The sequence below is a fragment of the Culex pipiens genome, chromosome 3, assembly GCF_016801865.2.
Source record: "Culex pipiens pallens isolate TS chromosome 3, TS_CPP_V2, whole genome shotgun sequence".
Taxonomy (NCBI): domain Eukaryota; kingdom Metazoa; phylum Arthropoda; class Insecta; order Diptera; family Culicidae; genus Culex; species Culex pipiens.
The window spans coordinates 31,146,257-31,164,241 of NC_068939.1; the positions used below are offsets into that span (position 1 = coordinate 31,146,257).

Consider the following 17,985-nt stretch of genomic DNA (forward strand, 5'->3'; position numbering starts at 1 on the left):
CCCTTGTTTCGATAAGTAACACTTTTCAACATTTTTTTGATTTAAACGATTTATTGACAAAATACATGAAAATTTGACTTAAAATTTCACTCAATTGGTGTTTTTCGGAATTGCAAAAAATGTTGTATGGAACTCGTTGCAAAACTTGATTATTTCAGCACTCTTCGTATTTATCCAAGTCGGTGAACCTCGTTGGATAAATGTACGACTCGTGCTGAAAAAATCCTCTTTTTGCAACTTGTTGCATAAACTACTATTTTGCAATTCCAAAAAACAACCATTGAGTGAAATTTTAAGTCAAATTTTCATGCATTTTGTTAATAAATCGTTTAAATAAAAAAAAACCTTGAAAAGTGTTACTTACCCATTTCAGTGCTTAAAAGTAGAACTTTGCAGCATTTATTTCGAAAAGTGTTGCTGTTCGATTCTGTTATTGTTGGTACAGAAAAGTAGGCTATTTCGTCGTTCAAGAATGACAGAAAAAGTAATTGCAAAAAATATTTTTAGCACTTATTTACACTTTTTTTATGTAATATTATACCCAGAAATATGTGGCCCGTCAATCACAAAAAAAATTAACCATTTTTTTAAATATGTTATTAACATAAAAAATCGATGTTGACTAACTTTATCCCATTCGTTTTATTTTTCATTTTTTATACGTTTTAGTAGACAAGAATTTAAAACTTTTGAGCTATACGGTATGACGGACGTTTTATTTTCGGTCAAATTCACATTACAAATCCGATGGTAAAATCGCATGCAAAAGCATGCACATCACCTTTGTGAAAAAAAGACACTTAATATTACACACTGTATGTACAATTTTTGTAAACACAAAAAAAAAGTTGCAACCGACGGGATTCACACTCCCAGCACCACCAGTAAGGACTGGCGCCTTAGCCCGATCGGCCATCAGACCGATGAAGAATGAAATGGATAAATGTATATTAGGGTGCCCAGAATATGGGACATTTTCTGAAAACCTCGCTCCACAAGCTGAATATTGTTCCTTGAGCTATTTAAGGACTCTGGGCCAAATATGAGCAAAATCGGTCAACATTTATCCATTGACACTCGAAGGTGAAGTTTGTATGGGAAAAATTGAAAAAATGTATGGAAAACCCAACTTTCTTACGGTCTGGTCTCTGTAAACTGTAAAATTTGATCCTGAAAAGTTATTAGCGATTTAAAAAAGTCACTTTGGTATGAAACACATTTTTTTCACCAACTTTAGGCTCGGGTATTAATGGGTTAATCTCAACCAATTTCGCTCAAAATTTACACAATTACGTCGTCGGAAAATCCGCCGGCATCCGAACCGGTCCACGATTCACAAGTCAACTTAGTAAGTATGATCCACGAGAACAAAAATTACGAAATTCCATACATTTTTGGCAGGTTGCTCAAACGAAACCATAACAACGTTTTTGCCTAGGTATTTAAAAACTTGGGTTTTATAGAAAACCTAGATGTATGGGTATCAAAAGATCGGAAATTTTATGCCCTTTCCGATGCCACATTGTGGACCGGTTCGGATGCCGGCGGATTTTCCGACGACGTAATTCCGGGTTGGTACGAAATTCCAACGAAAAATCTATTCTAGCGATACAAAGACCCCCAAAACGGTGTTATACCCACTCCAAAATGTTTACTTAGCAATTCTATGGTAATATATTGACATTTAGTTGAATTAAATGTTGGCAAAATTAAGTTTAGATAAGTTTTATATAGAATTTCCAGAGTTATATAAACTTTTATACTAAGTAGTTAGTAAACTTTATATTCAATCCAAATTATTTTTTTAATCAGTCAAGGATGCCTATTTGGAGTTGGGAGACTGGATTTATGGTGATTTGTCAACAAATAACATTATTAATGTAAATTTTTCAAAAGGTGTACTAACTTTTTTTGCACCTTTTTTGATTGCTGTAATAGTATTTGTTATATAACTTTTTATGGAAATCATCTTTTCATGAGCTTTTTATAGCAAAATGTTCGGCATGAATTTCTGAACAAAACGTAGTACTAATTGCTGTCAAACTTCAAATTGTTTACATGTTTCATCAAAAATGTGCAAAGTGCCCAAGGGGAGTAAATATTTTTTTACATACTGTATGAGCTTGACATTTCGGTCAATTAGGTTACTGATGGCCTACATATTTCAGGGTGTAAGATTACATAGAATTTGATAAAATAATGCAAAATTTATTTTACACCCAAGCCTTTTACATATAGCAGGATTACTTATTTTTGCTGTGTTATGATTTTTTCAAAAAATAGTATTTTTTGGAAAGTATCGAAAATGCATTTTTAGATATCAAATAAAATTCTAAAAAGAAAAGTCCATTTTTAAAATGTTGAGTCCATCTTTCTTAGTTATAGCCATTTTTGTTTTGAATTATTCAACATTTTCTTTTTATTAAAGCATGGTTTCAATCTTTGACCGTCTTTGAAAACAATATATTCGAAAAGCGGCGAATTGGTTGCTGAGATATGGCCAATGGCCATTGGCCAAGCAAGGAGTGAAAATTATCAAAATAAGTTTTTTTTTAAGTTGTATCAAGTTGACCCTCAATTTTCAATCGATTATATCTTGTTAAGATTTTCGATGTTAAAGAGTAAAATTTGTGTGAAATTTTCTCAACTCCTTGAAACAAATATTTTTAGATTTTTATCTACTTCAACACATCGGGTTTTTGTTTTGTTGTAAAATGGGATAAATATTTTAAAAAAAATACTAAAAATAATCATAACCTACAAGTTTGCCGAAGACACCAAATCGAATATAAAATCCCTGCATTTGTGGCATCAAAGTATTAATAAAAAAAAACACCTTTTACAGAAACAAGCTTTTATGTTGTTTTTTTATTCTTGTGATTTATCATACACATATTAGAACATTTCAGTTAGAAGTGAAACGGAGTACGGAAAAATAGGAAAAAGAAAGATAAAATCAAGCAAAACAATGTGATTGGGCCTATGTGTGATTGTATACGAAGGGTGTAACCTGCTGGCCCCGATACTTTCCAAGAGGGCGATTCTCAGGAATTTGGGAAAGATTTACCTTTAGTCCCTTTTCCCATTTTGGTTGGCTTGAGTTATCAGAAAACTTACACATACCAAAAGATTTAAAAGTTTTTCGTGACGTTCATCGATTCTAATGGATCAAAATGGCACCATTGGTCACCACAAATAAGCCACAGAGCTAGTACTCGAATAATGACTGCTAAGGCTAACGGAATGAATACCAACAAACTTGCAAATACAATGCAAATGCTTAAAATTATTTTCAAACTTTCACTAATTCCGTGGTCGTTCAAAAACAGTCTATTATGAAGCAATGAAAATAGCAACTCCATTTTTTTCCAGAATCCTTTACAATCTCGAATCGCCCAACAAGTCGCAAAAACGAACCAGCATTTTATCAAAAATACAAGCAAACTTCCTTGCTCTCGCCGCGCATTGTTTATCGAGACTCCGTATCGGATATCTTCGGCCCGCTGCTGGCGTCGTGACTGCGATTGTCCCATCGTGGATTTACTAAAAAAAAAAGAAGCAAAAACACTGCACTGATGCGCCAAAGTAACATTAATTGTGTACCATACCCAGCGCAGGAAAAGCGTCCAACGTAGTGTCAAGTTCTGGTCAGACTGTGAGTCAGATCCACGGTAGAATAGCAGAGGAAACATCGATGGACAGTTGGAAGTTGATTTGCTGCAAGATTTGATCGGTCAACGCAAAAGTGTCCCATGTAAGTTTTTGAATAATTTTGACTGCAAACCATGAAATAGTAGCCTATTTTGGCCTATGGGTAATTTATAATTTTCTTCGACAACTATGTAACACAAAATCGGAAAAACGTTTTCGTGAGACTTTGTCTAACGGAGTAATTTTGTTCCCTGTTCACGAATCGCGTCCAACGTTAAAACTGAAAATGACATCTTTTGAGTTAAAAATAGGATGGTAAAAATTCATTTGAAAGTGCTGCTATTATTTGGCCAATCATTATTTGCCGAAAACGTAAACTTAAATATAGTCAAACAATGTTTTACTAAATTTTCAGATGGAGAATAAAATTGTTATCTGATACAATTTTGTTTTTCGTTACTTTTTTGCCAGTAGAAGTCATGATCATTGATCAACCATAAACACTAAAGAGCAATTTTCCACCAAAACCGGAAAAAGATTTTATTTATATTTTTGATTTGGCTCATACTTTTTGGGGCCCTTTTCTATCATTGGTTCACTAATACAAAGCTCCATACAATTTCGGCAGCTGTCCGTACAAAAATGGTACCGTAAAACGTGGTGACTTTGATAGGTTTGGTATTTTTTCGCAAAATGAAGAGTACAATTAAAATACGTACGGAATTTTTAAGAATCATACTGACTGCGATTGAGAAGTGTTCGAAGTACCTCAAAAAGAACTTTTTATAAAATTTAGAATAGTTTAAAAAGTTAGTTAACTAAAGTTAAGAAAATGTTGATGAAAGTCATTATTTTTAACTTCTCAAAGTGTCATGATTTTCTCAATGAACATGATTTTGAATCGGAAAACGGAATTCATTTTCGGATTCTTTGGGCAATTTTCCACTAGGAGAAGGGTAAATAAGTTTTTAAATAATAAATAATATGTGTTTTTGAAACACAATTAAAAAAAATCTCCAAATTTATAGGCAATTTCAGTTGAACAAATTTCATGTAAAGTGTCAAAACTTTTGATTTGTGCTTCGAATTCAGTATAAAATACAATATAAATCAATAATTTTATAAACACATTTAACAAATTTCACGCCAAATTTCGTCTTTTTAACAATTTTACCTAAAATTTATGTGTATTTTGTTAAAAAGTTTATAAACTTAGTTAACTAAATATAAACATTGTTTGTTTTTCTTAAAGACTATATCAGCTACTTTGGAGATGGTACATTTAACGTGCAAATAAAGTTTGAACATCTTAATATGATTTTAACAAGAATAACTATAACTATCAAAGTCACCCCGGAATTTAAACTAAGAATTTTTAACGTAACTATTTTTCTAAACACTATTGAAAAAACTTTTTTTCCAAAATAGTACATGGACTTTGTGTGGCCTACCCCAGTACATGTTTTAAAAATAATAATCTTTAGAAAAACCTTACCTGTTGGAAAACATTCCAAAAACAATTTAAAATCCTATCAAAGTCACCCCGGTTTACGGTACCAGATTTTATGTGTTTTTCTTAAAGTATACGACAAACTAAACTTAAAAATGTTCAAAAGTCAAAATCGTCCAAAAATGACATGGGATGCGTAGAATGGCAGTGAAATAAAGCAAATAATACTCGGGAGAGTTTTCAAAAAGCCGTTAAAGCCACCGTGACCTTCGGCACTAATTTTCATTTTTCTACAAATTGAAACAATATTTCATTTGTTTAAAGTTTAGGGCGATTTAAGGACGTGTAGATGAACAATCTCAAGCATTTTTGAAATTGGTTTTTCATAAGAAGGTTGAATACCGATGCATAAAGGGTTTTGTTAGCCAATGGCTCTTACGTCTTTTTGAAAACTAATCCGAGAATAGAAAAAGAAACTAGAAAATTGAAGTTTTTAAGTCTCATTCAAACAGTCTGTTATTTTCTAGTGTCTGGGTGTCCAGGTTGTTTGTGGATGGTCCCTAAGTAATAGGCAATCAACTGGATGGATGTCCCTCAACAAAATGCATTTATTTTCAATAGTTCAATACCGCTATTTTGGCCAACATTCAAAAATGAGACAACAAAAAATTGGTTTTTCGTAATTGGATTATCCGAAGTGAAATTTTTCCAAGGCCTTCGAATAATCAAGTCTGGACTGTATTAAAAATCCAACGTTGACGCATAGAGCCGAATCTCAACAGAAATGCCGAAAATCAAAAGACCAGATTTTGTTCCATTTTTGGCTCAGAATACAGTAAACCAAAGAGAAAAGTGAAAGAAAAATTATTTAATTTTATGAGCAAAAAAAACAAGAATTCAAGAAATCTAGATTAATTTTTCAAAACAACCTATCCCTCATGGGTTTCCTATGCAGATAGGACCTTTTGAAAATTTAATCTAGAAATGAAAAACTTGAGAAATCGTAAAATTAAAAAAATAAAAATAACTTCCGAATTACTTTCAGTAGCATCGATGGTTAAAAAGCCACTTTTGCAAATGGCGGCAGCGATCGCGTACACGCTTACTGGGGGAACTCAAATTTTAAGTTCGTTCAATCAAAATGAAGTTCGGTTCAGCGATGTCAATTTTAAGATGGGTTTGTTTTGATTTTATTTCGCAAATTTGAGATCACTGAACCGAACTTCATTTTGCTCGGTGACTTTGCTGAAATTTAAAAAGTGACAGTTCTGGGGACTTAGCGTTTTCAAAATGGGAGTTCTGGTAAGTTTGGTAAGCTATATTTCCGGAATTTTTCGCAGTTTTACCATCTCTTTATAATTTTATTTCTCCATATTCAGCTCTTGATACTCGTCGATGGCCCTCCTGGAAGACGACCGTCCCGCCGGAACCATCAACCATCGAAATGTCCGCCGGTAAAAGGACCGCCGGAAGCAGTTGAAAGCGACCGCTGACGGCGTCGCCGGTGGAGGCTAACAGGAAAGCACGGAAGGTTCAGGCCGCAGATTCAGCGCGTTCTTCTGCACAACTCCAGACCAGCTTTGTAATGCTGTAGCTACTCGCCACAAAAGTTCGGCAACAATCTGGGCGACTACTTTCTCCCTCGATAATCCCGGCCGCGGTCAAGCTTGTAGAACCGATCGAGGTCCCGTTCACGGTATCGCTGGCCGCTCTTGGAACGATCAACTATCTTGCGGAATACATGGACCATGATGATCATCAACCCACTAGTTCACGTCCCGGATGACCATTTCGGTTAGGTGCAATCTGCCGCCCTGCAAATTCTCTGTTCGATTATGGTCTTCGCAACTTGGCGCAGCCGGATAAGGTGCTGAACGATGGACAAACTTTACTATTGCTTGACTCGACCACGAGTATTCTGCCGTCGTTCCGCGGATGGGACAGTCGCGACGCGTAACAGTTGCTCGAAGCCCCGCTCCGGAAGAATATTAAGAAAACTTAAAGGTTGGGGCTGGAGGTTCACGGCTGTCAATCCGTTTGTAATCGAGCCGGATTGTGATTGAGAGGGAGTAATCTTGCCCGAACCATGAGTCCGAATCTGCTTTCGCCACCCACCCACCGGTGCCATCGACCTGCTGCAGGAGATGCTCCTCGAGCGTGGGGTCATCCGTGCCGACTTTACGCTGTACGAGTACTTTATGGACCAGCGTCGGGATCTGCTGCTGGTTCCGGAACAAGGCAAGTGCGACGCCGACGCGGCCCGCTTTCGCAACACTGGCAACCGGCTCTATCTGGACGGGAAGTATGGGGAAGCTTTGGTATGGTGCTTCGCGGAGAAGGAGACGGACCAGCTGGCCACGGGATACGGGAATCGGTAAGGCGGGAGGCGTGTGTGATTTGATTGAGGTTAGGTTTTGATGTATGTTTTTGAATTTGAAGGTCGGCGGTTTACTTCGAGCAGGGCGAGTACGCGTTTGCACTGTACAACATCGATCTGGCCAAGAAGCATGATTATCCCGAAAAGTTGATGCCGAAGTTGCGGGTCAGGGAGTTGAACTGCAAGCAGCAGATTGCTGCTGGCCGTTCGAAGGGCACGGTTCAAGGTCCGCGGATGGACATTAATGTGGACACCAACCCGAAGATTCCCTTCCTGGCCAAGGGAATAAAGGTTGATCACCGGCGAATCCTGGTCGCCGAAAAGGACTTAAATCCGGGGGACGTGCGGAACCGCTGCTGACGACGATTGACTTCAACCTGTGCTACGAAACCTGCAGCCACTGCGGAGTCAAGTTCAGCAACAGCTTGATTCCTTGCCCGGGTTGCGTCTTTTCCATGTACTGCGGCGAAGAGCTCAATTCGAATGTTTGGTACCACGAAGCTGCGCAATTGCTCCAACTTTAATCTGCTGAGCACTCCGCGTCTGTTTATCTACGGTCTTTCTCTGTTCGATGACAATTTGGCCGAGCTGAAGCGGTTCTGCGAGGCGAACGAGGGCGCAGAGCTGAACCGGTTCGAGTTGGATTACAGCAACCTGGACCGACGTGAGCTGTTCAGAATTCTGCACAACACGGAAGCTCGTCGCGACCCGATCGGAGAGTTGAACGGCTACTTGGAGGAAAAGCTGATTTCTTACGGTTACTTCTTGGTGTTCCAAGCGAATCCACTGATGGTAACGGTCACCACTGGCCGTCGGAACTTTACGATCCAAGCCTTGAACAAGCTCGCTCGCCTAGCTACCACCCAGCTCTCAAACAACCGCGACTATCTCGGGCGCATCATTTCCGGATTCACTTTTCGGTCATCCCCGCCAACATCAACACGTGCGATCCGAACGCGCCTTCGAATCCGGCCGCATGAAGATGGTGCTGCTACGACCGGTTCCTGCCGGCAAACCCTTCGTTGAGTCGTTCGGACCAAACTGGCGGAGTTCCAACCCGGAACCGCGCCCCCCAGGAATGCGCTGTATTTTGGATCTAGATTATCGTGGTTTGCCGGCGGCGACGCGGGTGCGAGATCGACTCGGAGCGGAACGAAGCGTTCTCGTATGCCAACCAAACCATTAATCAAGTGCTCGACAGGACGGATGGGTTTCAGCAATCGGTGTGACGATCAGGACCAGGCACTGTACAAACAGAGACGCACTGACGTGGAGGTGATTGTTCCGAAGCCGGACTTTTCCGGGTGGAAAGCATCTGCACATTCTGAGCAGGATCCACGTAGGCACGCCTACATGCCGGAACAGGTTTGGTACCTTGTTATCAAACACTTGCTACTGGCCACAATGGACACGATGACCAGATAACTTCCTGTAGGTGGTACAATGATTTGTTAGGTCATTTTAATGTTCTTTTTTCTTAATTCTAGGTACAAGCAGTGATCCGAGGCAGGATACGCTGATCGCATCGCACGTGGTCCGTGTGGGGCATGGTCAAGCAGGTTAGCCTGCGAAAGATTAAGTCGCGCCCCGACATCAACGATAGCTACGACCGTGGCAAGAGAATCTTGAAGTAGCACGCCTTCAAGAGTACAAAGCGCTGGCCGTTGAACTGCTCAAGTACCCCGAAAAGGTTAAGGATTTTTTGGTGGTGAATAGATACTCTTTGCCGCTGCTACAAACACTTTACGCATTTGACTATTATCTCAATACGGCGAAGCTGTTCTCCGCGCTGCAAAAAATCGGCAACAATTTGAAAGACTACCTGCACTTGATCATCCCGGCCTTGGTCAAGTTGTTCGGACCGATCGAGGTCCCGATCGGAGTGGAGTAGTGGACAGGCTTGCAATAATAGGCCCTGCAGGTGCAGCCGCTTGAGTGAGCGGGAGGATCCGGCAGGACAGTGGCGTTTATACGACCGCCAGAAGCAGAACAACAACGCCGCGGAAGGCCATCCGGGTGGGGCGAAGACGAAGGGGGACCAGGAACCGAAGGTTGACTTCCGGGCCGCGTGCTTTTCATGAACATAGGTCAGGCAGAAGCTCGTGCAGAAGGGCTTCTTGTCAGTGCTGCGGAACGTGCTGGTCAAGCGTACCTGTAGGACGTTCGTAGGTCGGCTGCGAGTTCAAGATCTATCTTCTCCAGCTAATGCCGTAGATTCTGCGCGTCAGCTCATCCACCAGCTCCACTACAGTGAAGCTGCTTCCCGTGCTGCTGAAGTTTGTAACATACGACTTGTCACTTGCCATTAGCCAAGCCGAGCGAACCGATCGAGGTTCCGTTCGCAGTATCGCTGGCCGCCTTTGAAGCGATCAGTTATCTTACGGAATATTTGGACTTTACAGATTTCTCCTCGAGGACCATTTACCCGCTGGTGACCACGAAGCAGGTGTTGCCGATTTTGGGGAATATTTGCTTCGCAAGCACCGGTGAACTCTACTCTACCTGGACTGCACGATGCACGACCTGCGCAAGATGTACTCCGAGATTGGCCGATGGCCGGATCGGTGGTGACCTTTTGCGAGAGTGTCGTCGAGACGAGTTCGCTCATGTGTTTCGCCGAGACTCCCAACAAAAACAACAAGATTATGATGATTGCGGAACTGCTGGAGAAGGGCCTTGTCGAGGACATTGAGAACGAATCGGTTTGCATACGGTTGAAACGAGAACAAGCTCGGCGAGTTCTTCCAGGTCAGCTACGACTGGTATCTGGTCGCGGCACCATCGATTTGGGCCTTTGGTCCGGACAACACCAGCTCAAACAAAGCCCTGCTCGGCGCCGTCAAAGACTCCATCGAGCAAGGATTCCAGTGGAGCACGCGCGAAAGAACACTCTACGAGGAATCCCATTCTAAACGTCATGTTCAAAATCCTGGACCAATCCAACGCCCATCAGGAACCCTTTCACCGCGGAGGTGGCCCCAACCTCCCGCAGAGTCGCCTACTCCGCCTAATGGAACCGTACCTATTCGTTGAAGTGCAAGACCCCGCCGATTGCGTTTCCTTCGTTTACACCGTCCTCGCCCGGCGACGTGGCCACGTCACCCAGGACGCACCCGTCCCCGGTTCCTCCCTCTACACCATCAAAGATTTCATTCGAGTTGCCGTGGAAGGTTCTTCCGCTCGATCAACCTCCCAAAGAAACTCTCTTAGAGACATCCTGCAGCTAATCACCCGAACCGACACTCCGCGTGACCTCAACAACGATATCTTCAAGTGTCACTCGCTAGTCCTCTTTCACCCGTAATCAATTCCGTCGAATTCCGCCAAACAAGACCTCGGCTCAAGTGCTAAAAATGATAATGATGAAATTATAATTTATCAACATTAAAATTCAAATAAATTCAACAAAAAACTAGTACAGAACGACAATTTTCTTTTCAGTATCATTCCGAACCGCTAACCGTCCCCCGGAACCGTTTTTCTGCTTTCCTGGAGGATTTTTCCGGTACCCAGCGCATGTCAAATTTGACATCGGCTTCACCATGTTAAAATTAAGTTCGGGTACTCGATGTCAAATTTGTATGACTACGGTTTGCGCCGTTTTGATTGGATCCACTCAAATTTGAGTTCCCCTGGTAAGCGTGTAGTCACAGGCTGGCGTAGTGATCGTTCGTTTCTCTTTGACGTTCAATTTATGCTCGTTCAAAAGTCAAATCATGCTTCACCAACACCACTACCACTGCAACTCCAGTAGCAGATGTAAACATTGCCGCTGCCTACTCGGATGCGTCTCGTCGTTGACTCAAAAGAGCATAAAAGAAAAAGAATCTTTGCGGTGGTGAGATAATATTTCGAGCCAAACATTTCATTAGGGCACAAAACCAAAAACCGCGATTCGAGAAAATCGCTTGCAAAAAGTGGACAACTTGTTTCAATTCCTATTTAAAAAAGAAGCTTGACTGTTGGTATTTTTACTGATGATACGATAAAACACATCATTATCATCAACCTTGCTTAAATGCTTCTTAATTTTTGTTGATTTTCGCAATAAAACTCATAATTTAAGAAAATCTCGTTATTAGGCCCTTTTAACTTTCCGACTGTTGTTCATAATGGGCCCTTTCTAAATGCAATTTCGAAGAGAGCTGAAAGGGCACTAAAGCGCTGTCACCGGATTGTTGTTTTGAATGATGTTTACGGGCCCTTTTGTTTAGTTAGAAATAATGAGGAATTCAGTAGAAATTTTGATAATTGGTGAAGTTTTGTGATTGAATAGTGTAAATAAGGTACGTGAAACATAAAAATTCTTCAAAAGTGTACTGAACAGCAGCCGCGGGACCGTATTAAATATTGTTTTTTGACGAAGTTTTTCTCTGCAGAAATCCTTGGTGAAAAGTAAACCAAACTTTTTTTTGAGGTGAATTAGTGTTAAGAATGCATGAAAAGTTCACTTTATAACACAAAAAGTTCCTCAAGTACGAGAAACTAACGAAAAATAAAAGGGCACATTTGAACATTTTTGTTGGTTTGCAGTGAAAATGGTTATGTGCCCTTTTGTGTTTTTGATTTTTTCAATAGGAAATTGTTTGTTATCAATCTGATTCTTGGAGGGCATGTAGGGAGAGTACTAATGAATGGAATAGTGGAATAATCCCGAATGTTTACGTTTTGGTTTTGTGCCCTAATGAAATGTTTGGCTCGATTTTAACGTTGCAAATCGATTGTTTTTTAATTGGCCTAACAATCCCCGTTGATCCGTCAGGAATAATGGCACAAGCATTACGTGCCGCGGACATCCGTGGCTGCATCCACTGCTTTACGGCCTGTGGCAAACCTTTCGGTGCGGTTGGCCGAGGGTTGGCTGTCAGTTGTGGAGTTGGCATCAACAACTGTCGGGGACCGGATGCTGCGGCTTGGGAACATGCTGCGCAGAACTTGGCAGCTGTTGCGCCAAACTTTGCAAGCTTATGGCCGGTTGTGCCAAAGTACTGTTCGTGGCGGCCCTCATCCTGGTAGCGGCTTTCCTGGCGTTTGTGTTCTGGGACTCGACCGTGTCCGGGTTTGGCACGGTCCGGAACGATACGGTGGAGTTCTACGACAAGGCCCGTGAAGATCCGACCGTCAGTCAGGTGTTTAACAAAACGGAAGAATATTACGGTGCGGCACGGGACAAAATTACCGCGGTTGCAAATGCTCCGGAGGTGAAACGAGCTGGGAACAAGACGGTGGAGTTGTACGGGGTGGTCAAAGACCAGATCGTGGACACCTTTGATCAGATTCACCAGTCGGAGACGGTTCAGGGTGCCATAAACGGAACGGTTGGATTTTTCAGTTCGTTGAAAGATAAGCTGTTTGGGTAATTATTTAACGGAGCACATCAACGAGAGCTTTAGCACCAAGATTTTTGTTATAGACATTTTAGTATCTTCATAACTACGGGAACTATCGATATGATTTTTTATTCATTCCCTACTGTCTGTCTTTAAAATAATGTACAACAAAGTTTGACTATTTTTACAATCAATTTGTTGTAGGATTGTATCCGTAAGTTAGGCTATTTTGGTATAATGAGACAACTTCCCTGGTTGCTGTGCACCCTTAATTGGTAATTTAGTCCCATTTGGCAGAAGTTGAAAAAAATGTCCGGAATTCTCTGCAGACTTGACCCGTAACTTAAGGTCGAAATATCGAAAAGATGCCGAAAAAAAATAAATTTTCGCAGATCAGCGAATGAACAAACATTGAGCTAGAAAGATAGAATATATGATACTGATTGCAGCTGTTATTTGTAAGGTGAAGTAAAAAATAAATGTTCAAGCCAATAAACAAAAGATTATTTACATCTCATACGTACCATCCAAAATTATATTGCATCAAATAAAATATCTAAAAAAATACTTTATGCATTTTTCATTTTAAATTCAACAAAACGAAATTAAGAAAAACACTATTAAATTTTTTTTTCATTTTTGATATGTTTTAGGGGACATCAAATGCCAACTTTTCAGAAATTTCCAAATGTAAAATTGTCCGGGGAACACGATGATGATAAAATAAAACAAATAAAAATAAAAGGAATTGATCAAAAATGAATTTTAATATTTAATACGTTAAAATATAATATTCGTGGGCATTTAAGGATTAAAATTTTTTCTATCGAGTTCTTTGGACAATTTTCTATGAGATGCAACCTGTAGAAAGTCTTTTGCTCGAATAGTTGCAAAGTTATGACTAAAAAAAGTTTTTAAAAAAATCGTCAAAAAATAGGGCGGTACCAAAAATAGAGGGATGGTACAATCAGCACCAAACTTTGGATTTCTGTTAACTATCGATAGATGATCGTTCCCTCCAAGTTTGGTCCAAATCGGTGAAGGTCGAGTCCAAAAGTGTACTCAGTTGACCTGGAATGACCCATAACTGAGACTATTTTCAAAAAAGCTCCCTAAAAAAGCCTATAACTTGAAAACGGTGCACTTTATCAAAAATTCACTTAAGTACTTTTTGATTGCCAATTCGATTTTACATCGAAAAAAGAAGTTGGAAAATTTTCACGACCAATATTTCGATTATTTGAAAACAATCAGTATTGATTTACAAATTCATAACTCGGTGAGGGGCTTTTTGCACAATCTGGAAATTTTTGAAAAGTTTGCAATTGATGTCCCCTAAAAAATATCAGAAAAAAAGTATTTTTTTTAGCAATAAAAAGTGAAATTAAAAATCGCAATTTGCAATTCGCAATTTTCAGTGTAAGAACGGGCCTTGACCGATCTTATGCACCAGGTTCCCGACGAACACGCACTGCCCTTACACCTACATCTTACCCTTGCTCTGAGTCAGTACGAGCAACACGCTAGAACACGCTTTGAGTGTTCGTGCCAGGCATGCACACCTTCTTTTCCCGTTACGCATTTTAACTCGGCCGGGGGTGGTACATTGCGTAGGGTTTGATGTAAGTATAAGCGCCTATTAATTTTCATTAAAGCAAAAACTGTTATATTTTAAGTTTGAATTCAAAAACTAGTTGTTATTTTACTGTGTATTGTTTTCTCCTGAAATCTTTCCTAGTGTTGAGTCGTGCATACAATTTTTTGTCCTAAGCATGTTATAAAAGTTTACCAAAAGTACAATAGTAATATTTGTGTTAATCCTTTAACCATTCCATAAATTGAGTAAGTGCTCAAACCTCACTTGTTTGAAAAAAAGGGTGAAGATTGAAACGAGTATATATTTTATAAAAATTAAGAACCAATAGTAAGAGAATGATTAGCGTATTTTAAAGAATAAAAATTAGAAGCTGGATAAAGAAGATATAAAATTAGACAATAGTTAATAAATAGAGATAAAAAAAAACAGGCTTAGATTATAGTAATGATAATTTATAGGACAGATAAAGAATTATTCAAATAAATAAATTCGCAATAAAATCAAAAAAGATTAGGCAATAGACTTGATATTACTAGTACATTAAGGAAAAGTATATTTTTAAGGAAAAAAAAACAAAGTTTGTTACAGCAGTATCAATTGGTAAAAAAGAGTGGAAAAGTGTTGAGAGATAAGAGAATCAAAAGTTATTAAAATCAAAATAAAATGATATTAAATAGAAGAATCAGTGAAAACGTGGGAATCAGTAGGGCAAAATAAAAATAGGAGATAGGTAGTAGCTCAGAATGAAGAGAAGAGAAACCCTGTTGTGCGATGTTTCAGGTCCACAGCAGTTGACTCAACATACTGCGAATCAAAACAATACCGTCTACAATCACAAATTACTTCCCTTTCACACATTGTCGCGCCCCTTTCTTTCAGCCGTCTCGACTCTGACCCGCGGTGGTCAAAGGTTTACGATACGTTTCCACAGGCCACCAGCTAGGTCATCATGAGAAACCAAGCCAACGTGGAGATATATAAGAAAATAGGACACTTGCAAGGAACCAGAGCTATACTGTTCTGATCGAGATAATTCGGATGATCTAACAGAACTACGGATGTAGTTAGTTGAGCGAGTTGTGGCGCTATAACCACGGCAAATAGTGTCCAGGGCATTCGTGGAAATACAATGTCCCATCCCAGAGGGTCCCGGAGTACACAAACCTTCTTAGCATGGTGCTCCCAACGAATACAACCAAATCTCGGAGCGTATGGTGGTGTGTCCCCACGCTTCTTCCTCCCCTGTCGATTCAGAATTATGTTGTTGTTCGAACACTCAGTGCTCAAACTTAACCCAATTACGAGTCATCTCTGCGATACGGCTTTACGCAGTAGGCCTGGCCGGTTTAACGCTTGTGATTTTTCAAAGCATTTCGCACTACAAATGTTAATAAATGACAAGAAGAGTGCTAGGCGTCATCTAACCTAAGGCACTCTCCAGGATCCCTTCGAAAGATTGGCTGCGCTAGGGTCTGATTAGATTAGATTAGATTAGATTTAGATTAATTTTACGAGCAAAAATAATTAATTTAAAAAATCAAATTTAGCTATGCTTTCAGTAACATCGATGTTTAAAAGTCGCATTTGCAAATGGCGGCAGCTATCGCGTAGTCACAGAGTGGCGTCAACGATGCCAGATTATATTATGAGAGATCTGTATTTTCTTAAATATTAATCTGTATTTTATCTGTATCATGTCGAATTCAAAGCCATAGAAGACATTTTTAATTTTTTAACAGCGAGTTTAAGCTTTTTAATCTAATTTAAGTATAATTACTAAATTGTTGAAATTTTTAAATATGATCAATTTTTAAAAATCTGTATATACAGATTTTTGTGATTTTTGGGATCGAAAAATCTGTCAAATACAGATTTATCTGTATATCTGGCATAGCTGAGTGGCGTAGTGATCGTTCGTTTCTCTTTGACGATCAGTTTATGCTCGTTCTCAAATTTTGCTTTTGCAACACCACTACCACTGCAACTCCAGTAGCAGATGTAAACATTGCCGCTGCCTACTCGGATGCGTCTCGTCGTTGAGCATAAAAGAAAAAGAATCTTTGCGGTGAGTAAATAATAAATAATATAAAGTTGAAAATCGATTGATTTTTATTGGCCTATTAACCCCCGTTCATCCGGCAGCAATAATGGCACAAGCATTACGTGCCGCGGACATCCGTGGCTGCATCCACTGCTTTACGGCCTGCGGCAAACCTTTCGGTGCGGTTGGCCGAGGGCTGGCTGTCAGTTGTGGAGTTGGCATCAACAACTGTCGGGGGACCGGATGCTGCGGGTTGGGAACATGCTGCGCAGAGATGGGCAGATGCTGCGCCAACCTTTGCAAGCTTATGGCCGGTTGTGCCAAAGTACTGTTCGTGGCGGCCCTCATCCTGGTAGCGGCATTCCTGGCGTTTGTGTTCTGGGACTCGATCGTGTCCGGGTATGGCACGGTCCGGAACGGTACGGTGGAGTACTACGACAAGGCCCGTGAAGATCCGACCGTCGGTCAGGTGTTTAACAAAACGGAGGAATATTACGGTGCGGCACGGGACAAAATTACCGAGGTGGCAAATGCTCCGGAGGTGCAACGAGCTGGGAACAAGACGGTGGAGTTGTACGGTGCGGTCAAAGACCAGATCGTGGACACCTTCGACCAGATTCACCAGTCGGAGACGGTTCAGGGTGCCATAAACGGAACGGTTGGATTTTTCAGTTCGTTGAAAGATAAGCTTTTTGGGTAATTATTTAACGGAGCACATCAACCAGAGCTTTAGCACTAAGACTTTTGTTAAAGACATTTTAGTATCTTCATAACTACGGGAACTATCGATATGATTTTTTATTCATTCCCTACTGTCTGTCTTTAAAATAATGTACAACAAAGTTTGACTATTTTTACAATCAATTTGTTGTAGGATTGTATCCGTAAGTTAGGCTATTTTGGTATAATGAGACAACTTCCCTGGTTGCTGTGCACCCTTAATTGGTAATTTAGTCCAATTTGGCAGAACTTGAAAAAAATGCCCGGAACTCTTCACAGACTTGACCCGTAAATTAAGGTCGAAACATCGAAAAAAAAAGAAATTTTCGCAGATCAGCGAAAGAACAAACATTGAGCTAGAAAGATAGAATATATGATACTGATTGCAGCTGTTATTTGTAAGGTGAAGTAAAAAATAAATGTTCAAGCCAATAAACAAAAGATTATTTACATCTCATACGTACCATGCAAATTTATATTGCGTCAAATAAAATATCTAAAAAAAAAATTATGCATTTTTCATTTTAAATTCAACAAAACGAAATAAAAAAAACACTATTATATTTTTTTTCATTTTTGATATGTTTTAGGGGACATCAAATGCCAACTTTTCAGAAATTTCCAGGTTGTGCAAACATTTTTTGACCGAGTTATGAATTTTTGAATCAATACAATATTTTATAGAAAATTGTCCAAGGAATTCGATAAAAATAAAGTTTTAACCCTTAAATGCCCACTAATATTATATTTTAACGTTTTAAGTATTAAAATTCATTTTTGATCAATTCCTTTTATTTTTATTTGTTTTATTTTATCATC

The 17,985-nt window shown here is 39.7% G+C and overlaps 4 protein-coding genes, 1 long non-coding RNA gene and 1 pseudogene across 5 annotated transcripts in view; 4 read left to right on the top strand and 2 right to left on the bottom strand.

Moving 5' to 3' along the window:
- The window catches only part of LOC120422331 (DNA polymerase theta), a 67,960-nt gene that overhangs the window by 40,257 nt on the left and 9,718 nt on the right, over window positions 1-17,985 (bottom strand). The window lies entirely within an intron of this gene.
- LOC120422342 (uncharacterized) lies at window positions 2,457-4,911 on the bottom strand. Its single transcript, XR_005606112.2, has 2 exons — window positions 3,609-4,911; window positions 2,457-3,543 (listed from the first exon to the last, which is right to left on the bottom strand). It is a non-coding gene; the product is annotated as an uncharacterized LOC120422342 (long non-coding RNA).
- Window positions 6,527-7,841, top strand: LOC120422334 (SET and MYND domain-containing protein 4-like; annotated as a pseudogene).
- On the top strand, window positions 7,962-8,642 carry LOC120422335 (uncharacterized). The gene has a single exon (XM_039585729.2). It carries the CDS (start codon window positions 7,962-7,964, stop codon window positions 8,502-8,504), a length of 543 nt encoding a protein of 180 aa, XP_039441663.1. The 3' UTR covers window positions 8,505-8,642.
- Window positions 8,664-11,119, top strand: LOC120422339 (116 kDa U5 small nuclear ribonucleoprotein component-like). The gene is made up of 2 exons (XM_052709814.1): window positions 8,664-8,909; window positions 8,966-11,119. Exon 2 carries the CDS (start codon window positions 10,396-10,398, stop codon window positions 10,780-10,782), a length of 387 nt encoding a protein of 128 aa, XP_052565774.1. The 5' UTR covers window positions 8,664-8,909; window positions 8,966-10,395; the 3' UTR covers window positions 10,783-11,119.
- On the top strand, window positions 11,125-13,373 carry LOC128093338 (uncharacterized). The gene is made up of 2 exons (XM_052709812.1): window positions 11,125-11,316; window positions 12,241-13,373. The coding sequence occupies exons 1-2, from the start codon at window positions 11,195-11,197 to the stop codon at window positions 12,836-12,838; spliced, it is 720 nt and encodes a 239-aa protein (XP_052565772.1). The 5' UTR covers window positions 11,125-11,194; the 3' UTR covers window positions 12,839-13,373.